This window comes from Ovis canadensis, chromosome 3 (genome assembly GCF_042477335.2).
Source record: "Ovis canadensis isolate MfBH-ARS-UI-01 breed Bighorn chromosome 3, ARS-UI_OviCan_v2, whole genome shotgun sequence".
Taxonomy (NCBI): Eukaryota; Metazoa; Chordata; class Mammalia; order Artiodactyla; family Bovidae; genus Ovis; species Ovis canadensis.
The window spans coordinates 175181037-175207453 of NC_091247.1; the positions used below are offsets into that span (position 1 = coordinate 175181037).

At 36.5% G+C, this 26417-nt stretch overlaps 2 protein-coding genes across 2 annotated transcripts in view; both read right to left on the bottom strand.

Annotated features, from left to right (window-relative positions):
- ANKS1B (ankyrin repeat and sterile alpha motif domain containing 1B) overlaps window positions 1–26417 on the bottom strand; it is a 1178069-nt gene that overhangs the window by 1022824 nt on the left and 128828 nt on the right. The gene's annotated exons all lie outside the window — the stretch shown is intronic.
- Window positions 15150–16565, bottom strand: LOC138437578 (small kinetochore-associated protein-like). The gene has a single exon (XM_069585135.1). The coding sequence runs from the start codon at window positions 16473–16475 to the stop codon at window positions 15768–15770; it is 708 nt and encodes a 235-aa protein (XP_069441236.1). The 5' UTR covers window positions 16476–16565; the 3' UTR covers window positions 15150–15767.

Below are 26417 nucleotides of genomic sequence, written 5' to 3' on the forward strand. Positions count from 1 at the left end.
TGAAACCTTCTCTCAAATGTTGATATTAGCCAAAATATCAATCCCTGGATGAAAAAAGAAAAATCAAGCCTAAGTTTGGTAGACAGTTCCAAGTTCAAGGCAATTCAAAATCTTAAAACTTCCCAGCCCTCACTGAAATGGTCAGAGAACCTATATGAAAGTATATTGTGAGGAAAAAAAGAAACAAAGAAAAATATAGGACCAACAATAGAACCATGGATAATTAACAATACTTTAGGGTCCAACACGGGGAAAAAGTTACATGAACACTGAGAGTTGCCCAAGAGTAAATAAAACCAAGAGAAAGCATTATACAATTTAAAACAGGAAACTGTCCCAAAAAAAAGAAAGAAAGAAAGAAATGAGATAAGAATTAAACTATTTGATAATAAGGAAGGTCTTGAGGAAATTAATGATGAAATATAACTAGTCAATTGTAAGATTTTTAACTTTATTTTTATCTTAACTTCATTTCAATCCAGTGGTTTATCTTCTTTAGTGGTAGCTTACCTCCTGAGAATTTTAAAAAGTGACAGTTAAACCAGGAAAGTTATAAGATATTAATATGTTTTACAATTTCATTAAGATTGCTAGACTTTAAGCAATCTTTTTTTCTAATCAATCCTTGAAGCATGTTTAGTCTTCTATTATGTTCTGAAATTTTTTATACCTTTGTTTCTCTTGCTAATTTACCCATCTTGCCCTATTAATTTCCACCTTTGTGCCTTTACTCATGCCCTTCTACTAACCTATGATAGATTTTCTAAGCAAGCATATCTTACCATTCTTCCAAAGTCTAGATCAAGATTCATCTGCTCCAATAATTTTTCTCTAAATATTGAGTACAACAGTTATTTAACAAATATATGCTAAATTATAAATCAAATAATTGATTATTTTCAATGAATAAATTAGCCACAGGTAAAAACAAGTGTTAAATCCAATGTACTAATTTAAAATAATATGAAATTTAAAAAAATAATAATAACTCAAGATGCAAAAGAACAAAAAAGCAGAAGAGAGGAACAAGGAAGATTTGATACAAATACAAATGAAACTGTTAGATGATAGATTTAACCATATCAATGACAAAAATAACCACATCAACAATTACAATAACTATTAATTATCTAATCATCCCAGTTTAAAAAAATATCATCAGACTGGATTAAAGAAAGTAAGACCCAACAGTATGCTCGCTACAAGAAATTAGCTTTAAACATAGAGATACACAGGGCTTCCCTGATAGCTCAGTTGGTAAAGAATCTGCCTGCAAGGCAGGAAACCCCAGTTTGATTCCTGGGAACCAGAGATCAAATTGCCAATATCCACTGGATCATCAAAAAAGCAAGAGAGTTCCAGAAAAACATCTACTTTTGCTTTATTGACTATGCCAAAGCCTTTGACTGTGTGGATCACAGCAAACTGTGGAAAATCCTTAAAGAAATGGGAATAGCAGACTACCTGACCTGCCTCCTGAGAAATCTGTATGCAGGTCAAGAAGCAACAGTTAGAACCGGCCATGGAACAACAGACTGGTTCCAAATAGGGAAAGAAGTACATCAAGGCTGCATATTGTCACCCTGCTTATTTAATTTATATGCAGAGTACATTATGCAAAATTCCGGGCTGGATGAAGCACAAGCTGGAATCAAGATTGTCAGGAGAGTATCAGTAGCCTCAGATATGCAGATCGCACCACCCTTATGGTGAAAAGCAAAGATGAACTAAAGAGTCTCTTGATGAAAGTGAAAGAAGAGAATGAAAAAGTTGGGTTAAAACTCAACATTCAGAAAACTGAGATCATGGCATCCAGTCCCATCAGTTCATGGGAAATAGATGGGGAAACAATGGAAACAGTGACAGACTTTATTTTGGGGGACTCCAAAATCACTGCAGATGGTGACTGCAGCCATGAAATTTAAAGACGCTTGCTCCTTGGAAGAAAAGTTATGACCAACCTACACAGCATATTCAAAAGCAGAGACATTACTTTGCTGACAAAAGTCCATCTTGTCAAAGCTATGGTTTTTCCAGCAGTCATGTATGGATGTGAGAGTTGGACTATAAAGAAAGCTGAGTGCTAAAGAATTGATGCTTTTGAACTGTGGTGTTGGAGAAAACTCTTGAGAGTCCCTTGGACTGCAAGGAGATCCAACCAGTCCATCCTAAAGGAAATCAGTCCTGAATATTCATTGGAAGGACTGATGCTGAAGATGAAACTCTAATACCTTGGCCACCTGATGTGAAGAACTGACTCATTTGAAAAGACCCTGATTCTGGGAAAGATTGAAGGTTGGAGGAGTAGGGGACAACAGAGGATGAGATGGTTGGATGGCATCACCAACTCAGTGACATGAGTTTGAGTAAACTCTAGGAGTTGGTGATGGACAGGGAACCCTGGCATGCTGTAGTCCTTAGTGACTGAACAACAACAACAGAATTTCAAAATACATGAAGCAAAAAACTGATACTATTGCAAAGAGAAATAGACCTATCCACTTATACTTGGAGATTTCAATACCTCCCTCTCAATAATTGATAGAACAAGTAAACAGAAAATCAGCAGGGGATATAAGACTTGAATAACACTACCAACCAACGTAGGGCTTCCATGTGGCTCATCTGGTAAAGGATCCACCTGTCAATGCAAAAGACCAGGTTCTATCCCTAGGTTGGGAAGATAGATCCCTTAGAGAAGGAAATGGCAATATGCTCCAGTATTCTAGCTTGCAAAATTCCATGCACAGAGGCACCTGGTGGGCTACAATCCATAGGGTTGCAAAGAGTTGGACATAACTGAGCATGCATGTGCACACACACACACACACCAACCAACCTGACCTGACATTTAGAGAACCAATGCAATAACAGCAGAATACATATTCTTTTCAAGTGAATACAGGACATTTATCAATATATACTATATTGTGGATCATAAAACAAATCTCAATAAGTTCAAAAGATTCAAATAACACAAAATATGTTCTCTGACTCTAATGAAATTCAATTAAAAATCATTCACAGAAGAGTATCTTTAATATCCACAAATATTTGAAACTGAACAACACATAAGTCCAAGATAATATCATAAAGATTTTGGAAAATATTTACAACTGAAAGAGAAAGAAAACACAAAATATCAAAACTTTTGGGATGCAACTAAATATCTAAAGGAAAATTTATAGTATTAAAATAACACTAATAGATCAGAGAGAGGTTCTAAATTGATGATCTCAGCTTCCACTTTAAAAAATAGGAAGAGTATATTATCCCAAAGTAAGCAGAAGAAAGGAAAACAATGAAATAAAAAATAGGCTAACAGTAGAGGAAATCAAGAAATCAAAAAGTGATTTTTTAAAAATATGCTATAAATTTAAAAACCTATAGGTAAACTGATAAGGATAAAAATAGAAGATATAAATTATCAAATCAGAGACAGAGAAGTAGTATCACTATATATTCTAAAGATATAAACAGCAGGAGAATATTTTTAATAACATTATATCAACAAATTAGAAAACTTAGATGAAATGGGCAAGTTTCTTGAAAACTACCAAAAATAATCTTTTAAAAAAATGTATAACCTGATAGCCCTATATCTATTAAAGAAACTGAATGTGAACTTGTAATTACAAACATTCCTCACAAAACAAACAAAAAACCCTCCAGGTTTAAATGGCTTCAGTGGGAAATTATGCCAGGTATTTAAAAAAGAAACAATATCAATTCTACAAAAGCATTCCAAAATATTGAAGAGGCACAAATAATGCCTAACATTCTATGAGATCAGCATTCTATGAGATCAAAAACATGACAAAAAAGAACTACAGATCAATATATCACTCATGAATATAGATACAAAAATTCTCAGCAAAATTCTAGGAAGTTGAATTCAACAATACATAAAAACAATATTACACCATGATGAAATGGAGTTTATTTCAGGAATGCAAATTTAACATTCATAAATTACTATATTAACAAACTAAAAAAGAAAAATCTTATCTCAACAAATATGGAAGTTAATAATTGCCAAACTCCAACATCAATTCCTAACAAAAACTGTTAGTAAACTGGAATAGAAAGAAATTTAATCAACTTATAAAAGACATCTTTTTGCCTTTTCATACTATTCATGTGGTTCTCAAGGCAAGTATACTGAAGTGGTTTGCCGTCCCCTTCTCCAGTGGACCACATTTTTTTAGAAATCTCCAGCATGACCCGTCCGTCTTGGGTGGCCCTACACAGCATAGCTCATAGTTTCACTGTTAGAAAAGGCTGTGGTCCATTCAATCAGTTGATTAGTTTTCTGTAATTGTGGTTTTCATTCTGTCTGCCCTTTGATGGATAAGGAAAAAAAGGCTTTGGGAAGCTTCCTGTTGGGAGAGACTGGCTGTGGAGGAAACTGGGTCTTGTTCTGATAGGTAGGGCCATGCTCAGTAAATCTTTAATTTTTGTCACTCTGCTTATTTAACTTACATGCAGAGTACATCATGTGAAATGCCAGGCTGGATGAAGCACAAGATGGAATCAAGATTGCCGGGAGAAATATCAATAACCTCAGATGTGCAGATGACATCACCCTTATGGCAGAAAGCGAAGAAGAACTAAAGAAACTCTTGATGAAAGTGAAAGAGGAGAGTGAAAAAGTTGGCTTAAAGCTCAACATTCAAAAAACAAAGATCATAGCATCCAGTCCTATCATTTCATGGCAAATAGATGGGGAAATAATGGAAACAGTGACAGACTTTACTTTAGAGGGCTTCAAAATCACTGCAGGTGGTGACTGCAGCCATGAAATTAAAAGATGCTTGCTCCTTGGAAGAAAAGTTATGACCAACCTACACAGCATATTAAAAAGCAGAGACATTACTTTGCTGACAAAGGTCCATCTAGTCAAAGCTATGATTTTCCAGTAGTCATGTATGGATGTGGGAGTTGGACTATAAAGAAAGCTGAGTGTTGAAGAATTGATGGTTTTAAACAGTGGTGTTGGAGAAGACTCTTGAGAGCCCCTTGGACTGCAAGGAGTCCATCCTAAAGGAAATCAGTCCTGAATATTCATTGGAAGGACTGATGCTGAAGCTGAACTTTGGCCACCTGATGTGAAGAACTGACTCCTTGGAAAAGACCCTGTTGCTGGGAAAGACTGAAGGCAGGAGGAGAAGGGAATGACAGAGGTTGAGATGGTTGGATGGTATCACCAACTTAATGGACGGGAGTTTGAGCAAGTTCCAGGAGTTGGTGATGGATAGGGAAGCCTGGTGTGCTGCAATCCATGGGGTTACAAAGAGTTGGACATGACTGAGTGAATGAACTGAACTGAACTGAACTGATAAAAGACATCTATAAAAATGTTATAGCTAAAATCATCTTAATGATAAAAGACTGAATGCATTTCCCTTAAGATCAAGAACAAGACTTTCCTGGTGGTCCAGAAGTTAAGAATATACCTGCCAATGAAGGGGCCATGGGTTTGAGCCTTGCTCCAGGAGGATTCCACATGCCCCCATGTTTGTGATGGGCATAAACTATGAGAAGTATGTCAACTCTCTCAAGATTGTCAGCAATGCCTCCTGCACCATCAACTGCTTGATACCCCTGGTCAAGGTAACTATGACAACTTGGGCATTGTTAGGACTCACAACCACAGTCAAGGCCAGCACTGCCACTCAGAAAACTACAATTTAAAGAAAGAATCATATAAAAGCACATCACATAAAAGTGCAAGATGAAGCAAGTGCTAATGTAGAAGCTGCAGCAAGTTATCCAGAAGATATAATTAAAATAACTAAATAACATGGCTACAGTGATAGTGAAAGTAGCTTAGTCGTGTCCAACTCTTTGTGACCCCATGAACTATACAGTCCATGGAATTCTCCAGGCCAGAATACTGGAGTGAGCAGGTAGCCTTTTCCTTCTCCAGGGCATCTTCCCAATCCAGGAATCAAATCCAGGTCTCCCGCATGGCAGGCGGATTCTTTACCCGCTGAGCCACACGGGAAGCACAGTAAACAACAGATTTTTCGATGTAGACAAAACAGCCTTACATTAGAATACAATGCCATCTAAAACTTTCATAGCTAGAGAGAAGTCAGAGTCTGGCTTCAAAGCTTCAAAGGACAGACTGACTCTCTTGTTAGGAGCTAACGTAGTTGGTGACTCAAAATTAAAGGCAATTGTAAATCAACTATACTTCAATTTAAAAAATAAATCAATTAATTAAAAATAAATTCATCATTCTGAAAATCCTAGGGCCCTTAAGAATTATGCTAAATCTCCTCTATGCACTATAAATGGAACAAGAAAGCCTGGATGACAGCACATTTGTTTACAACAAGGTTTGCTGAATATTTTAAGCCCACTTATTACTCAGGAAAAATACTCCTTCCAAATGTTACTGCTCAATGACAATACATCTGGTCACCCAAGACCTCTGATGGAGATATACAATGAGATTAATGTTGTTTTCACACCTGCCAACACAACATCCATTTTGTAGCCCACAGATCAAGGAGTGATTTTAATTTTTAAGTCTTACTATTTAAGGTACATTTTGTAATGCTGTAGCTGCCATAGATAATGATTCCTCTGATGGATCTGGACAAAGTCAAATGAAAACCTTCTGAAAACAATTTACCCTTCTGGATGCCATTAAGGACATTTGTGATTGATGGGACAAAGTAAAAATGTCAACACTAACAGGAGTTTGGAAGCAGTTGACTTCAACCCTCATGGATGTCTTTGAGGGCCTCATACTTTATATTCATACTTCAGTGAAGAAGTAACTGCAAATGTGGTGGAAATAGCAAGGGAACTAAAAGTGGAGCCCAAAGAGATGACCAAATTGCTGCAATCTCATGATAGACTTTGAACATGTAAGGAGCTGGTTCTTGTGAATGAGCAAAAGAAGCGGTTTCTTGAGATAGAATCTATTCTGATGAAGGCACTCTGAAGAATGTTAAAAGTCTTCAAAGAATTTAGAATACCATAAAAACTTAATGAAGCAGGAACAGGGTTTGAGAGGATTGACTTCTACATTGAAAGAGGCTCTGATGTGTATAAAATGCTTTGAAACAACACCTCCTGCTACAAAGAAATCATTCAAAGAAGGAATTAATAGATAGGGCAAACTTCATTGTTGTGTTATTTTATGAAATTGCCACAGCCACCCCAACCTTCAGCAACCACCACCCAGATCAGTCAGCAGCTATCAACATCAAGGCAAGACCTTCCATCAGCCAAAAGATTACAACTTGCTAAAAGCTCAGATGATGGTTATCATTTACTAAAAATAAAGTATGTATTAACTAAGGTATGTCCACAGCTTTTTTAACATAATGGTACTATACATTTAACAGACTACAGCATGGTATAAACATAACTTCTGTATGCAATGGGAAACAAAAATATCCATGTGACTCACTTTATTGTAATATTTGCTTTATTGCAGTGGTCTGGAACAAAGCTCACAATATCTTGAAGGTATGCCTATATGTACTGCTGATCTATTATAGGGGTTCTCTTGTAGTAAGCAATTGCTCTATTCTGGCACTAGAATCAGATTTTATATTATTTATAATTGGTGGCAGTAGATCCCATAATTCCTTCAATTCACAGTTTTTTTCCTGCAAATTTCTCTATATGTCTATGAAAAAAAAGCATTAATATGAAGACTACAGGCACAAAAATATGTACAATTTTAAAAGTAAAGAAGATGTAGCTCATAAAAAAGGGAAAAATTAATCAGGATTCATCTATACCATGGATTATGCAACTGTTAAAACAAATGTTTGACCTATATATATTTGACCTTGAAAACATATTAAATGAAAAAAAAACAAGTTGCATAATATTGTGTGAGTCAATGCCCTAAATATTTTACCTACATTAACTCATTTACATCCACATAACTATAAGACAGAGACTGTTATCATTACCATTGTACTGATGATAAATATTTACATTAACATAGAAAAATGCATATAAAAATAATTAATCACCTCTGTATTGCTTTAATAGTCAAAATTATCAAGTTATTTTTCATGGAAAAATTTTCATAAACAATAAAATATGAGGGAGAAAAGATAGGTTTGTTCCAGATTCTGAAGAGCCTTATAACATGCCAAATAGCTTAGTCTATTCTAAGCAACTTGGACCAAGAGGTTATTAGAAAGATGCTAAGCATGTTTCTGGGTTGGGCAGTGTTGTAGGAGGGCTCTTGTGACAAAAAAGTGAAGAAAGTGAACAAATTGGTTTTAGGGAGTCAAGTTAGCAGTCTTTTTAACAATCTGGGGAAGAAACAAAAAAAATTGGAACTAGTGGAGATACAGAGGTAGAGAAGAGGTAGGAAATTCTAGCAGATATCAATATGCCTAAAATAAAACCTAATGGATGTGGTACCCATATGAATAGGAGCCAAAGAATGACTGAGGTTTCTACATGCATGAGTGAAATGCATGGATGATGAGATATCTTCATTAGAGAGAACTGCAAGGGCACTGGTGTCCCTTGGGCAAAGTCAAGTTTCAGTTAAAGCTGACTAGCACACTATGTTGCCCAGGAATACCTTTGGCAAAGAATGGAAAAGAAATGAGAAAATACTGTAAATTAACTCAAATTATTTTAAAATTTCCTGCATGTTATTAGACCTTATAAATATTTAGTAGGGAAAGATACTGGTATTTATAACTAAAATAAGATTAAAGGTCTGTAGATTTCATTTACCTATACCCTCTCAGTTCCTCACTATTTTAAAAAAGGAATTAATTATAATAGGAGCATGGGGAAAACATATCCAGTGCCCATCTTCTTTCCTAAACAGAATAAGTGTGGATACATCTTTTTTTAAACAAGGATGTTTAGAATAGAAATTTAGCATACATATAAATATATTTGACTGCCTTAGGGATATATCCACATATCCATAGAACATCTACACACATTTGAAAGATTATAAATAAGCCCAGACCTCCCAACTAAAACCTTAATTTATTTTGCTACCTATTTTAATATTATTACATATTTATTCCCCCACAAAAGGCAATGTATAGGTCTTTGGTCTTAGTCTAATACACACTCAATTCCATCTCTGATACAGACTTATCTATGTTTTCAATTCTCTATGTGAGAATTTGTGCCCACAATGAATGGTCTGAGACAATAAGAGAGCCCCAATTACCAAAGGTTTAAGTTCTGTTGTTATACTATCTATACTAATATTTCAAATTGTATTAATATGTTTCAGAATATAAACAAATAGGTTTTCCACAGAAGTTTTAAATAACCTGGATGTTCATTAGTGAGAATATTGTGTTCCCTAAGCTCTCACATATTTAACATTACACCTAAATAAACTAAATAAAGTCTGAGTTTCTCGGGCCAATATTCTCATGTATAGCAAATAAGACTTAAACACAGCTACTCCACAAACTGATCATCATTAGACTCTCTACCAACCTATGGGACAAATCCTCAAGGAGCACAGAAAACTTACAGCTTCTCTTGATTCTTACCTGACTCTAGACACTTGAGATCACCCCAAGGCTCCAGATATGAAAACGTACAGAATGTGCACTGAATACCTCAAGCATGGTCAGAGTGTGTAGGAATGGTCTTCTTATATATCAGATGATTTTCAGGCAATGAAAACAAAGCCCTCATTTTCAATTTGTATCTCAATAGTTTGCTTCCACCTTCGGATGAACTGGACATGTACACATGCTCTAAGTTAAGTTCTCATCTCCATAGTGATGATGTAATTTTATTATCATGGGTTAAAAGTGTCTCATATGGGTATAATGAATCTGGAATAATGTGAGCCATACATGTAAATTTAAATGTTCTAGTAGCCAAATTTAAAAGATTTTTTAAAAGATTTAATTAATTTTTGTATATTTTATTTAACTGAGAATATCCAAACAACATTTCAACATGTAATTGATGTAAACATTATTGACATATTTTTATATTTTTTGCACTGCTTTCAAAATCAGTGTCTATTTTACATTATAGCACACTGCAATTAGAACTAGCCATATTTCAAGTGCTTGACAGCCTCATGTGGACAATGGCTACTCAATCATACAACATAGGGGATGTGCTCAATTGCTTCAGTCATGAATTTTAAACAGACTGGTTCAAAACTGGGAAAGGAGTACGAGAAGGCTGTATATTGCCACCCTGCTTATTTAACTTATATGCAGAGTACATCATGTGAAATGTCAGGCTGGATGAAGCACAAGCTGGAATCAAGATTGCCGGAAGAAATACCAATAACCTCAGATATGCAGATGACACCACTCTTATGACAAAGAGCAAAGAGGAAATAAAGAGCTTCTTGATGAAAGTGAAAGAGGAGAGTGAAAAAGGTGGCTTAAAACTCAACATTCAAACAACTAAGACCATGACATTTGGTGCCATCACTTCATGGCAAATAGATGAGGAAACAATTCTTTAGGCCAGAATACTGGAGTGGGTAGCCTTTCCCTTCTCCAGGAGATCTTTGCAACCCAGGAATCAAACCCAGGTCTCCTGCATTGTAAGTGGATTCTTTACCAGCTGAGCCACAAGGGAATCCCAAGAATACTGGATTGGGTAGCCCATCCCTTCTCCAGCAGATCTTCCCAACTCAGGAATTGAACCGGGGTCTCCTGCATTACAGGCAATCCTGCATTGCAGGAAGATTCTTTACTAACTGAGTTATCAGGGAAGCCCTGAAACAATGGACAGTGACAGTTTATTTTCTTGGACTCCAAAATCACTGCAGATGGTGACTGCAGCCATGAAATTAAAAGACGCTTGCTCCTTGGAAGAAAAGCTATGACAAACCTAGACAGAGTATTAAAAAGCAGAGACATTACTTTGCCAAGAAAGGTCCGTCTAGTCAAAGCTATGGTTTATCCAGTAGTCACGTATGGATGTGAGAGTTGGATCATAAAGAAAGCTGAGCACCAAAGAACTGATGGTTTTGAACTGTGGTGTTGGAGAAAACTCTTGAGAGTCCCTTGGACTGCAAGGAGATCAAACCAATCAACTGTAAAGGAAATCGATCCTGAATATTCATTGGAAGGACTGATGCTGAAGCTGAGGCTCCAATACTTTGGCCACCTCATGTGAAGAACTGGCTCACTGGGAAAGACCCTGATGCTGGGAAAGATTGAAGCTAGGAGGAGAAGGGGATGACAAAAAGATGAGATGGTTGGATGGCATCACCTACTAGATGGACATGAGTTTGAGAAAGTTCCAGGAGTTGGTGATGGACAGGGAAGCCTGGTGTGCTGCAGTCCATGAGGTCACAAAGAGTCAGACACGACTGTGCAACTGAACTGAACTGAAAGGAATACAGACTGAGGCTACCTCCTGGGTGTGGCAGTATTTATCTGTGGAAAGATATGGACAAATCAATTTATGTGTAAGGACAAGGGAAAAAGGGTCATAAACTTTGCCATAGGCTATCACATTGTATTAATATAAGAGGACATCTTTTGGCCCTTTGCCTTCCTCCTAGCAAAGTGAAGAAGGGATTCAGGGGCAGAGGGAATAGGAAGGTGAGGTAATAAGTGTGAGTGTTATCTCCATATTCTCCTCCACACCAAACTGTTCACACAAAGGTAGAAAGCTTTGAATGTAACATGAGAATGAGATTTTCAAACAGACAAGACCAACAAAAATGAAGACCTAAATCAGTGTGTGGGTATTTAGTACACACACTGTTCAATATTTGTCCATTTTGTGTTGGGTTGTGTGCCATTAAAAAACTTTTAATTGATTTTTAGGAGTTCTTTACATGTTTGCTTACAAGTCTCTTCTCTCTCTCTCTCTCTCTCACACACACACAGAGTTACTCAACTTTATTAGTCATCAAAAAAACACAAATTAATATCACAATGAAATATCACTGTATATCTACCAGAATGAGTAAAATGAAAACTGTTAGCAAGGATGTGAAGCAACTGGAATTTTCATATGCTGTTAGTAGAAACGTAAATTGGTATAAACACTGAAAAGTTATTCAACAATATTTATTAAAAATTCACATACAAATAGCCTATGACTAGCCGTTAAAAAATTAGGTGGTGCTAGTGGTAAAGAACTTGCCTGCCAATGCAGGAGACATAAGAGATGTGGGTTCTATCCTTGGGTTCAGAAGATCCCCTGGAGGAGGGCATAGCAACCCACTCCATTATTCTTGCTTGGAGAATTCCATGGACAGAGGAGCCTGGCAGGCTATGGTCCATGGATTCACAAAGAGTCAGACACAACTGAAGCAACTTAGCACTTATGCAATCAAAAGACATGTACAAGCAAATACTATTCACAATAGCAAAAAGACAAACCATCAATTGTAGACAAAGAATAAGCTGGAGTATATTCACAAAGCAGAATACTAGACAACAATGAAAAGGAATATATTATTGTTATTCTCCACAAATGAATGAGTTTTACAAACATTAAACTGAGCTCTCAAAAGTCATATATAAAAGACTTTATACAAAAGACATATATAAAAGTTCCAGCTGAACAAGTTCAAAATGAGGAAAGCTAATATGTTGTGTTAGAAGTCAAGACAATAATTACCTTTAGAGGGAATAGTAACTTTAGAATACAGCACAGTTGGGGTTTCTGGAGTCCTAATAAAATTCTATTTTCTTTATTTGGATTCTGGCCACAGAGATGTAATGACTGAAAATTCATCATTATTTTACAACTATGTAGTTACTTTTCAATGGATTTTATTTAAACAAAGTAAGCAGAAATAAGTCTTAATAATTCGAGTGTAACTATTTTAATAATAGAAAGTAAAAACACATATAATTAGAATAAGACATTATTAAACAGCATGTTGCTCATCTGCCGGAAAATAAAATTTATATACAACACAGTGGTAATAGAAACTGAAAAAAAAAAAAATCTAAGATTTACACCTCATGACATAAGAATTTTCAATTATTTCAGTTTATAAATTAATCTTTCTTTTACTTGAGATATTATTCTGATTCAAGCTCATTTGGCCAAAGAACTTTCTTTAGGAATTTTGTCTGAAATGTCTGTCTTGGTACCTTTCTTAAGTTCCTGCGTCCAAGTCCAATGTGTGTGAAGGTAGGGGGAAGAGGGCTTCCTACACAATACCAAACAGTTTTTGGACACCAGCAAGGTATCTGAGAATTCAACTTAATTCAACTCAATTCTGACACTATCTACCCAGAAATAGCATCATATTCTGCAAGTGAAGACCTCTGTCCCTCAAGACTGCCCTCCACTACAGGTGCCAATCCAAAGCGCAGGTTGTTACTTGTGCTTCTGACCAACCAGCTACAAATGAGATCATAGGCCGGGTTGTTACCTATACTTCTGACCAACTGGCTATAAGTCAGAGGTTCATTCCCACAACTCCCTCCTTGGCTGCAATTAATTTGCTAGAGCAGTTCACAGAACTCAGAACTCATTTCACTTACTAGATAACTGGTTTATTATAAAAGGATATAGCTCAGAAACAGCCAGCTAAAGAGATACAGAGGGGAACGGACATAGAATTTCCATGCTCTCTCCAGGTACAGCACTCTCCCCAGTCTCCCCATATTCACCAACCTGGAAGCTCTCTAAATTCAGTCCTTTGTGGGATTTTATGAGGGCTTCATTACATAAACATGATTGATTAAATCACTGGCCATGAGAGATTGGTTCCTCTAGCCCCTCTCCCCTTCTCTGAGGTCACAGAGATAGGACTGAAAGTTAAACTCTTTAACTACTTGGTTGGGTCTCCTTGTAAGCATCCCCTATCCTCAGGTGCAGTGCAAGAGTCACCTCATTAACATCACAAAAGATATCTTTATTGCTCTTATCTCTTGGGAAATTCCTAGGGTTTTAGGAGGTCTGCCACAGAAACTGGACGAAAAACAAACATATATATAAAAATTTCTCATTACAAGTCACAATATCACAGTACCATTAAAAATAACTAGACCTGTAAGTTGAAGCATATAATACCTTCAGAATATTTTTCCTGTGGAACTCTGAATACACAGCCCCACTATCTTTTAGCATCTACTGTTACAGACAGGAAGAACAATGTCAATTTGATTATTTTTCCTTTTAGACTGAAAAGACAGTACCTTCTTTTGCAATCTAAAATCTTATAAAATGACCCTGTTCATAGAATTCAGAGATTCCACTGGGGTATATGTGAGTGTAGGTTTTTTCTCACAATAGTTTTTGTTAACACTGAAAAACTAAGAACCCTTAATTGGAAAAGACAAGAGACCAGAAGGGGGAGCTCTCATACTCTATGATGATCAGTTCAGTTCAGTTCAGTCACTCAGTCATGTCCAACTCTTTGTGACCCCATGGACTGCAGCACAACAAACTTCCCTGACCATCACCAACTCCCAGAGTTTACTCAAACTCATGTCATTGAGTTGGTGATGCCATCCAACCATCTCATCCTCTGTCATACCTTTCTCCTGCCTTCAGTCTTTTCCAGCATCAGGGTCTTTTCAAATGAGTCAGTTCTTCAGGTGGCCAAAGTACTGGAGTTTCAGCCTCAGCATCAGTCCTTCCAATAAATATTCAGGACTGATTTCCTTTAGAGTGGACTGGTTGGATCTCCTTGCAGTCCAAGGGACTCTCAAGAGTCTTCTCCAACACCACAGTTCAAAACCATCAATTCTTCTGCACTCAGCTTTCTTTATAGTCCAACTCTTATATCCATACATGATTACTGGAAAAACCAAAGCTTTGACTAGATGGACCTTTGATGATAACACAGCCCAAAAGGAAAAAACATTTCCTCTTCTTGCCTGAAAAGAGCTCAGCCAATGAAAAGCCACTATATTTCCAAATTTCATTTCCTTTAATGGACTCCTTGTTTACTATACACCTCTCAGTTTCCTTTTCACCTCTTCAAGAGTTCTCCTCTCTCTGCTGTATGGGAAATGAATGTGTATCTCACTATGGTTTTTCTGTGCTCAGTGGCTCAGTTGTGTCCAACTCTTTGCGACCCCTTGGACTGAAGTCCGCCAGGTTCCTCTGTCCTTGGGGATTCTCAGGCAAGAATGCTAGAGTGGGTTGCCATGTCCTCCTCCAGGGGATCTTTCCAAACCAGGGCTCAAACCCAGGTCTCCTGCACTGCAGGCGGATTCTTTTTTTTTTTTTTTTTAATTACAGAAATATTTATTTAAAAATAACACTGTATTAAAAAAAACAACACAGAAATGATTTAGATTAAAAGCTCCAAGGTGTATTGTTTCATACCTGTTATTGCAATCTATACCTTCACCCCATTATTAAGCCATTACAGTGAGGTCACAGAGCCCAGCCAGGATGGGACAGAATGTGTTCCAAGTTAGGAAAGGACCGCGTGACTCTTCAGTGATGTCTCCCATGGAGCATGTATGCTTCACTGTTTCTTCCTGCACGTCTTTTGGCGTCTCTGGTTGTGGCTGGTTTAGAGTCTCCTGATGCTAATGATGTGCTGCTTTTTGATCCTAGGAGGCTGATCCAACCTTTCAGGCCTCCTCTCCTGTAGGCCCTAATTATGAACTGTGAGGTTCAGGAGAGCTGGACAATCTGAAGGCTGGGAACAAATGCTTGCTTAAGGGAGGAATTGCCATTCCAACATCAACTGTCTTTAATCCTACTGCAGAAACTGTTTTCATTCTGGGGATGGTGAGTCCTAGAAGATCACGGCCAAGAAGCAGATGTCCTAAGTAGCTGCCTCTGAGAGTCTATCCCCAAGAGAGAGCCATGTGGCCACCTGCTTTTTATCATATTTCTAATAGCTGCTCCATTTCCTCAAGGGCTGTTGTGAAATCATTTACTTGACTGCTACATAAGGTCTGTTGTTCAAGGAACTGGGCTCTCTCTTCTTCTTTCATCTTCAACTTTACCTTTAAGGCCTGTAACTCCTCCATCTGCTTTTTGGCTGTTTCGTTAAAAAGCTTCAGTTCATCTTGCAAAGTTTGTAACAGCAGCATGGAGTCCATGTGATCTGCAGTGGAGTCTTGCTGTGATGCCAGGGTCTCATTGCCTGGGTTGAGGCCTTTGCTTTCTAAAACTGCCAAACAGTTGTCCTGAAACTTCTCCAGCAGCTCTACTTTTTGAGTCAGGTCCTTCAGCTCTCCCTGAGTTTCAATCAATTTCTGGTGCAACTGCTTGTTGACAGCCTCTAAGAGCTGGTTCTTATCCTTGAGCTCTTCTTCTGATTTCTGTTTACTCAATGGTTTGTAGCTCTTCCTGAGGTTCCTCCTGGAGGTGTCTGTAGCCTTCAGCTGCCCATTCTCTCGTCTCGGTTTGATGATTTTTGTAACATCAGTCTCTGAAGCTCCTGAATGAGGTCTGGAAACATCAACTTCTTTGGACTTAACAGGTAACTGGCTCTTAAAAGTGGCTCGAGTTTGTGCATCTGCCGGCAGGCCGCTGCTCAGCACACAGGAGGGCTGCAGGGTGTACACTGTCTTAATCACGCTGGTCATCGTAACGAGGCGGCACGGCTGGGGCCCAGGTGCCTGCTGCTCCTGCCCACACGCCTCGTCGCTCTGGTTCAAAAGATGCTCGGCAGTAACTGCCGTTTGCAGGCGGATTCTTTACTGACTGAGCCACCAGGGAAGTCCATCCCCAAATTCCAATACTTTGTTGATCCCAAATAAACCCATTTTGCTACAGAAATAACTAGCAGTTTGTTTCAGGTCAACAACACTCTCTGACTTTCAATGAAAGATTTAAATTTGTCTTCATTTCAAGGAAATGTTACTTTATTTGGTTTTTATTACTGTTTCTTCTATTTATTTTCCCTTTCTAGAACATCTATGACTAGAATGTTAGGTTCCCAAATATATCACATACATCTTTTCGCTCTCATTTCTCTTTGTATTTTTCCTTACCTCATGAAATAATCATTTTAGTTGTATTTTAAATCACTGGGTTTTTTTTAATGTCCAGTCATCATCTCTCAGTTATTTATGTTTTATAAACTTTCTTGTCTCTAATATATCTTAAATCTCCAAGTAACCTGAAAGTCCTATCCTCTTGCTGAAGTCTTTGTTTCATATGTATCACTTCAATATAAACCAAATTCTCTATCATCTAACTCATATTTTCAATACATAAAACATATCAATAATTCTAGGTTTTCATAAATATAAGATTCCTATTTCTGTCTTCCTTTTTTATCTCTACAAAATAACAAAAGTGTTTTATACCCCCAAGAAGAAATACCCCATTATGTTAAATGACTTAAGGGACAGAGTTAATTTTGTATGAGTAGATTAAATTTGCTTGATTGCTCTTTTTCAGCAGAGAATATGTTAACAACAAGCTTCAAATTAATAGTTTTATTTGCTTTTGACAAGCCTATATGTGGTAAAATCCTTTTCCGCTAGTTTCACATACTCTAAATCAGCCACAGATATACACACTAGTCCAAGTTCCCCACAACTAAAATTAATCAAAAACACCTGATAAAAAAATCAAGAATTAATATAATGTAAACTAAATACATATAGCCATTTTTCCTAATAACTTTAAATAGACTAAGATCTATAAAAGTATTGAATCACTATGTTGTATATTTGAACTAATATACTGCAATTAAAATTTTTAAGCATATGTTCATGACCCTGTTTTATACTGAGTGTATCACTATTGCAAATAAAATAAATATTGATAGAAATACATTTATGTGCATAAAATACACAAATGTTATGAATGGTGTTTCAAGAAATAACAAGTTTTGGAAGCAAAATAAGTCCTTGCTTTGGCAATTTGACATGGTTCTTTGTATTTTTTTTAACCTTAGTTTTATTTATTTATTTTAATTTACAACGTTGTATTGGTTTTGCCATACATTGACATGAATCCACCATGGGTGTACATGTGTTCCCCATCCTGAACACCCCCCCTACACTCCTCCCCATCCCATCACTCTGGGTCATCCCAGTGCACCAGCCCCAAGCACCCTGTATCATGCATCGAACCTGGACTGGCAATTCATTTCACATGTGATAATTTACATGTTTCAATGCCATTCTCCAATATCATCCCACCCTCGCCCTCTCCCACAGAGTCCAAAAGACTGTTCTATACATCTGTGTCTCTTTTGCTATCTTGCATACAGGGTTATCGTTACCATCTTTCTAAATTCCATATATATGTTGTATTGGTGTTTTTCTTTCTGGCTTACTTCACTCTGTATAACAGGCTCCAGTTTCATCCACCTCATTAGAACTGATTCAAATGTATTCTTTTTAATGGCTGAGTAATACTCTATTGTGTATATGTACCACAGCTTTCTTATCCATTCATCTGCTGATGGACACCTAGGTTGCTTCCATGTCCTGGCTATTAAAAACAGTGCTGTGATGAACATTGGGGTACACGTGTCTCTTTCAAGTCTGGTTTCCTCAGTGTGTATGCCCAGCAGTGGGATTGCTTGGTCATATGGTAGTCCTATTTACAGTTTTTTAAGGAATCTCCACACTGTTCTCCATAGTGGCTGTACTAGTTTGCATTCCCACCAACAGTGTAAGCGGGTTCCCTTTTCTCCACATCCTCTCCAGCATTTACTGCTTGTAGACTTTTGGATAGCAGCCATTCTCACTGGAGTGAAATGGTACCTCATTGTACTTTTGATTTGCATTTCTCTGATAATGAGTGATGTTGAGCATCTTTTCATATGTTTGTTAGCCATCTGTATGTCTTCTTTAGAGAAATGTCTGTTAAGTTGTTTGGCCCACTTTTTGATTGGGTCATTTATTTTTCTAGAATTGAGCTGCATAAGTTGCTTGTATATTTTTGAGATTAATTCTTTGTTGCTTTGCTTGCCATTATTTTCTCCCATTCTGAAGGCTGTCTTTTCACCTTGCTTATAGTTTCCTTTGTTGTGCAGAAGCTTTTAATTGTAATTAGATCCCATTTGTTTATTTTTGCTTTATTTCCAATATTCTGGGAGGTGGGTTATAGAGGATCCTGCTGTGGTTTATGTCGGAGAATGTTTTGCCTGTTTTCCTCAAGGAGTTTTATACTTTCTGGTCTTACATTTAAATCTTTAATCCATTTTGAGTTTATTATTGTGTATGGTGTTAGAAAATGTTCTAGTTTCATTCTTTTACAAATGATTGACCAGTTTTCCCAGCACCACTTGTTAAAGAGATTGTCTTTTCTCCATTGTATATTCTTGCCTCCTTTGTCAAAGATAAGGTGTCCATAGGTGCGTGGATTTATCTCTGGGCTTTCTATTCTGTTCCATTGATCTATATTTCTGTCTTTGTGCCAGTACCGTACTGTCTTGAAGACTGCGGCTTTGTAGTAGAGCCTGAAGTCAGGCAGGTTGATTCCTCCAGTTCCATTCTTTCTCAAGATTGCTTTGGCTATGCGAGATTTTTTTGTATTTCCATACAAATTGTGAGATTATTTGTTCTAGTTCTGTGAAAAATACCGTTGGTAGCTTGATAGGGATTGCATCAAAACTATAGATTGCTTTGGGTAGTATACTCATTTTCACTATATTGATTCTTCTGATCCATGAACACGGTATATTTCTCCATCTATTTGTGTCCTTTTTGATTTCTTTCACCAGTGTTTTATAGTTTTCTATATATAAGTCTTTTGTTTCTTTAGGTAGATATATTCCTAAGTATTTTATTCTTTTCATTGCAACGACAATGGAATTTTTTCCTTAATTTCTCTTTCTGTTTTCTCATTGTTAGTGTATAGGAATGCAAGAGATTTCTGTGTGTTGATTTTATATTCTGCAACTTTACTATATTCATTGATTAGCTCTAGTAATTTTCTGGGGGAGTCTTTAGGGTTTTCTATGTAGAGGATCATGTCATCTGCAAACAGTGAGAGTTTTCTTCTTTTCCAAATTGGATTCCTTTTATTTCTTTGTCTGCTCTGATTGCTGTGGCCAAAACTTCTAAAACTATGTTGAATAGTAGTGGTGAGAGTGGGCACCCTTGTCTTGTTCCTGACTTTAGGGGAAATGCTTTCAATTTTTCATCATTGAGGATAATAGGTTTGCTGTGGGTTTGTCATATATAGCTTTTGTTATGTTGAGGTATGTTCCTTCTATTCCTGCTTTCTGGAGGATTTTTATCATAAATGGATGTTGAATTTTGTCAAAGGCTTTCTCTGCATCTATTGAGATAATCATAAGTTTTTTTATTTTTCAATTTGTTAATGTGGTGTATTACATTATTGATTTGTGGATATTGAAGAATCCTTGCATCCCTGGGATAAAGCCCACTTGGTCATGATGTATGATCTTTTTAATATGTTGTTGGATTCTGTTTGCTAGAATTTTGTTAAGGATTTTTGCATCTAAGTTCATCAGTGATATTGGCCTGTATTTTTCTTTTTGTGTGGCATCTTTGTCAGGTTTTGGTATTAGGGTGATGGTGGTGAAACTCATAGAATGAGTTTCAAAGTTTACCTTCCTCTGCAATTTTCTAGAAAAGTTTGAGTAGGATAGGTGTTAGCTCTTCTCTAAATTTTTGGTAGAATTCAGCTGTGAAGCTGTCTGGTCCTGGGCTTTTGTTGGAAGATTTCTGATTACAGTTTCAATTTCTGGGCTTGTGATGAGTCGTTAAGATTTTCTATTTCTTCATCGTTCAGTTTTGGAAAGTTGTACTTTTCTAAGAATTTGTCCATTTCTTCCAAGTTGTCCATTTTATTTGCATGTAGTTGCTGATAAGTCTCTTATGATCCTTTGTATTTCTGTGTTGTCTGTTGGATCTCTCCATTTTCATTTCTAATTTTATTGATTTGATTTTTCTCCCTTTGTTTCTTAATGAGTCTGGCTAGTGGTTTGTCAATTTTACTTATCTTCTCAAAGAACCAGCTTTTGGCTTTGTTGATTTTTGCTATGGTCTCTTTTGTTTCTTTTGCATTTGTTTCTGCCCTAATTTTTAAGATTTCTTTCCTTCTACTAACCCTGGGGTTCTTCATTTCTTCCTTTCCTAGTTGCTTTAGGTGTACGTTATTTATTTGATTTTTTTCTTGTTTCTTGAGGTAAGCCTGTATTGCTATGAACCTTAGCAAAACAGGCTTTCACAGTGTCCCACAGGTTTTGGGTTGTTGTGTTTTCATTTTCATTCATTTCTATGCATATTTTGATTTCTGTTTTGATTTCTTCTGTGATTTGTTGGTTATTCAGCAGCATGTTGTTCAGCCTCCATATGTTGGAATTTTTAATAGTTTTTCTCCTGTATTTGATATCTAATCTTACTTCATTATGGTCATAAAAGATGCTTGGAATGATTTCAATTTTTTTGAATTTACCAAGGCTAAATTTATGGCCCAGGATGTGATCTATCCTGGAGAAGGTTCTGTGCGTGCTTGAGAAAAAAGGGGAAATTTATTGTTTTGGGGTGAAATGTCCTATAGATATCAATGAGGTCTAACTGGTATATTGTATCATTTAAAGTTTGTGTTTCCTTGTCAATTTTCTGTTTAGTTGATCTATCCATAGGTGTGAGTGGGGGATTAAAGTCTCCCGCTATTATTGTGTTATTGTTAACGTCCCCTTTCATACTTATTAGCATTTGTCTTACATATTGTGGTGCTCCTATGTTAGGTGCATATATATTTATAATTGTTATATCTTCTTCTTGGATTGATCCTTTGATCATTATGTAGTGTCCTTCTTTGTCTCTTTTCACAGCCTTTGTTTTAAAGTCTATTTTATCTGATATGAGTATTGCCACTCCGGCTTTCTTTTGGTTTCTATTTTCATGGAATATCTTTTTCCAGCCCTTCACTTTCAGTCTGTATGTGTCCCCTGTTTTGAGGTGGGTTTCTTATAGACAACATATATAGGGGTCTTGTTTCTGTATCCATTCAGCCAGTCTTTGTCTTTGGGTTGGGGCATTCAATCCATTTACATGTAAGGTAATTATTGATAAGTATGATCTGTTGCCATTTATTTTATTGTTTTGGGTTTGAGTTTATACACCCTTTTTGTGTTTCCTGTCTAGAGAATATCCTTTAGCATTTGTTGGAGAGCTGGTTTGGTGGTGCTGAATTCTCTCAGCTTTTGCTTGTCTGTAAAGCTTTTGATTTCTCCTTCGTATTTGAATGAGATCCTTGCTGGGTACAGTAATCTGGGCTGTAGGTTATTTTCTTTCATCACTTTAAGTATGTCTTGCCATTCCCTCCTGGCCTGAAGAGTGTTTTCATGTGTTTGATTAGTCACTGTAGGCTACAGTTCTTTATAAACACTACTAAACTTAATATTTTTCATATACTAAAATTTTCAAGATATTCATAATAATATATAGCATATAATGACGGCTGGAAATATTTTAAGAACAACTTATGACTTAAGGAATTCTCCAGAGTTTCTAAGAATTACAGTTTCTCATTCCTGAATCCCAAAGATTAATATTTGGGGGGAATTTGGAAACACTACTTGGGTAAAAATGTTGACTAAGAGAGTTTAGAAAAGAGACACAAACACGGGGGAAAAATTTTTTTTAAGTGTTACTGGTGTTTTGACAAAATTCTATGTGAGGTACAGTGAAGGAACAAAGACAAATGATACAGACCAAATCAACCTATAGTAGTATGGAGGACAATTAATAAAAAATAAGATGAGCACTTGAATTGTGTTATAAAGACACACACAAAAAAATCTATTTTCCAGGTAGAGTAGCATGCATGCTTATTCACTCAGTCATGTCCAACTCTTTGTGATCCAGGGGCTGTAGTCTGCCAAGCTCCTCTGTCCATGGGATTCTCCGGCAAGAATACTGAGTGGGTAGCCATTTCTTTCTCCAGGGGATCTTCCCGGCCCATGGATCCAATCCAGGTCTCCTACACTGCAGGCAGATTCTTCACCATCTGAGCTACCAGGAAAGACCAGGTGGAGTGAGGTATAAAGTTGGTGTCAGATAATACAAACATAAGGAAGAATTTGTGTAAAGGCTAACATCATGAATCATCATGGAATGTTCAGCAAAAATTTAGTAAATTTAGTGAGGAAGGTGGGAAATTTTACAAGAGCTGGTTGGGAGGAGCAAACAGGGATTTAACTTAAGAGCCTCCTAAAGAACGGGAAAGTCTGTCAAGAATCTTAAGTAGTCAATTGACACGATTGAACTTACAGCTTAGAAACATCCCTCTGGAGGACACTAGGAGAAGAATTTCAAAGAATAGGAGACTAGAGACTGGAGCAATCGGACTCAGTTAGGCACATTCCCTAAACAACCCAATTCTACATGTTGTTAAAGACCCATACATATCTGACTACTGTTTAGTGAAAACCTATGAAAGGAATTGGAAATGGAAGCTGAGTATTAAGTTATAAACAGTTTAAAAAATAATAATAAAATTTTAGAAGAGAGAGAAAATGATGATACTGAATGCACCAAGAACTGGAAACTAATAAAGTCAACTCTTGCTAAGGTACCCTCCCCCTAAAAAAGGATAGCTATATCTTTCCTATTCTTTTCATATAACCACTTAAAAGAAAATTTCCTTTGGATAGTAAATCAAATTTTTAAGAAGGGCAATTTCTTTTAAAAAAGAGATACATAGTTACCCTGTCACTGATCCTCCTGAAGACTCTAGACACACCTTATTCATTATGTAAATTCTCATTACTCCCCCGATCCAGATTAACCTACAGTTTAAAATGTAGAATCAATAGAATTATTTTCAGTTGTCTATAAGTAACAAATGTTTTCATTGCTATTTTTTTTCAGATTATATTTAGGGAGAGCTATTTATTAGAGGAACAGCTATGAATCATAATCAGGCTGAAAGCATTCATGCCTCCCTCCCTCCTTATCCCATTCTATTGATAGTGTTATGTAGATTTTAAAAACAATTAAATCTGTTCACATGCAAACAATTTTGGTTTAATCATGAACAACAATAAAGTAGTTCACACACTTCTTTTATGTTCTTCATGATCTACCCATGCTCCTTTTAAAAGCATACTAGTATATCCTATTACGTATTCCAAAGCTGTTATACATAAGTGAATGTTCTTTTCAAAATTCTTTTGACATGCTATTGGACTAGCTCCAGAAAAAGAATTAACACTTTTGGGGAATCTTACTGCATCTCTTTTAGTAGCCAAATAAGAAGCTGGTGGGGGAGTAGAGCCAAAGATGAAAATAAATGCATTATTCATTTTTAACATAGGTTTTCTATTATTCTTCATTGTAATAGCTGTAGAAATAATTTACTGTTAACACTGAATTTCTTAAGTGGTGTTGTATAAATCATTTTTTCAAAGAAGAAGGTTAAAAAGATTTCCTGCTCACCATCAGTGCACAAAATTGAACAAGTGACAATCTTCACACACAATGTGCTTCCAGTGAGCATGCTCTTATGCATAAAAAAGGAAACAAAGCATTTCAGGGTTGTATTTGTAAAAGGATTATTTTTAAAAAGAAAGCACAGAGCAAGTTTCACAGCAGAAAAACACGACAGGCTCTCCAATAGTCAAAATCAGCACTGACTTTTTTTTTTAAAAGACAACATTTAAAGCAGAACATCTGTGTTATTTACATAATATCAACAAAAAGAAGCACAAAGGTAGACTTAAGACAGCTAAAAACCCAGCTCCTATGCTTTTAAATATTTTTAATTTGTCTAATAGTCATATGAACAAAGATGCTATTATTCTGCTAAGGCAAACATGTCTTAAAAAACTGTCTCATGTTTTCATGATGCTAACTAGTCCAGCTTGTTCATGTCTTGCTTAATGCAACTAGATACTATGAATGCTATTCAGTTATTAAAGATACAAAGTACAACTCAAGTGTAGGGAAATGCTAGGATCTTTAATATAGAAAAATAAATTATTCTCATGCACTGCTTTCATCTTTCCACGCAACATCCAAATGTTGCAATCCATTCTAGTTTTCTTGTACACCACACCACCAAAAATTTGTACTGTGGCAATCAGTGTGAGAATACAGAGACTAGTAGGGTAGAAGGGGAGTGTGAAAGAAAGGCGATATAAAAATGGAGAAGCTGACAAGGAGAAGGAAAAAGAGGATTCATCTCCCTTGAATTTAGTTATCAATTCTTCACAAATGTCTCCAGAGAGCTCACCCAGTATTTCTAGACCAGATGGAAAGAACAGTATGGTACAGAATTCTCTATCCCTAGACCCAGCTGTCACAAGGAATGGAGAGGCAATCTTTGTTAGAAACTAACAGTTAGCATTATATTCCATGTGGGCTGTACCATTCATTCATATATTGGCTGACCTCTAAATAGTGATTTTTTTTTTCTTTTGCTGGTTTCCCATGTGAGTGCCTCTCAAACTTCTGTATCAATCTTTGACCTTCTTCCAAAGACCAATCATGCATTTCCAGGCCCTGCCAGTGATGTCCTTGAGACCTCTGACTGAACATCTCTGCAAACTAAACCAATTTTCCCCTACCTTGCAGAAAAAATTTCACCCCTTGACTTTTTCCTGTGTTTGGCATGTTGTCATCCTTTCAATCTTTAAGCTTTAAATTTCAAAGTGATTATTAAAGTTTCCCTCTCTCCCTGCCATCATATCACGGTATTGTTAACTTAAAGTCTGACAGCAAAATATTTGTCAAAAGAATATCCCCTTTTCCAATTCTACTCTAATCCATCCCAAAGTTTAGATTATCAAGTACTCGCTCTTAATTTCTTGCAAACACCTAACAGGTCTCCTTACCTTTAATCTCTTAACCCCCAGTTCATTCTATCTACTACTTCCAAAATTAACATTTCTACAGCACAACTGTGATCCTGCCACTTCAATGCTCAAAAATCTTCAGGGGCTCCACCCTGACTATTGAAAATTTCTAAAATCCTCTGACCTAATCATCAAAGGGTTTCATGATCCCACCTCAATATAACTTTCAAAATGACATCATATAATCTCTTTCACACACTCTTATATTCAAACCACTGGACTATATGTTATTAAGTGAAGTAAATATACATGAGCTTTCATGCTTTGTGCCTTTGCTCACATTGTTTCCTCCACTAATCCTTCCTCCTAGCACACTCTGTAATAGCTACTGAGTCAAACAATAGGATACAATAGTAAATTACAGGTTTTATATGGATTCTAAGCTTCTCTTAGAGAAAGAAAAAGCATGAACTTTGGAGTTACATAGGACTAGAATCTGAATTTAGATTTTGCAATTACTAGCCATGTGACATTTTGCCAAGTGACGTCTCCACTCTCCTATACCATGACACTGTGTCGCCAGATGATTTCAGGCAAGGAGCATCAATGCTAATGAGCTGTTAGACAGCTTAAGACACTCAAAGAACCAGATAGGTATATGTCTATCTTAGATAAACAAACAATTTGGCTTCCTCTTCAAATCTATATTCTTTGATTAGTTTCAAAACTTACTTCATGATGGATGAGCACCGCTCAATTGTAATAGTTTCTACTTCAAGATAATTTTTAC

What these genes read in the sequence shown, in the direction of transcription:
- LOC138437578 (XM_069585135.1), bottom strand. Translation starts at nt 16,475, where the DNA reads ATGACCAGCGTGATTAAGACAGTGTACACCCTGCAGCCCTCCTGTGTG.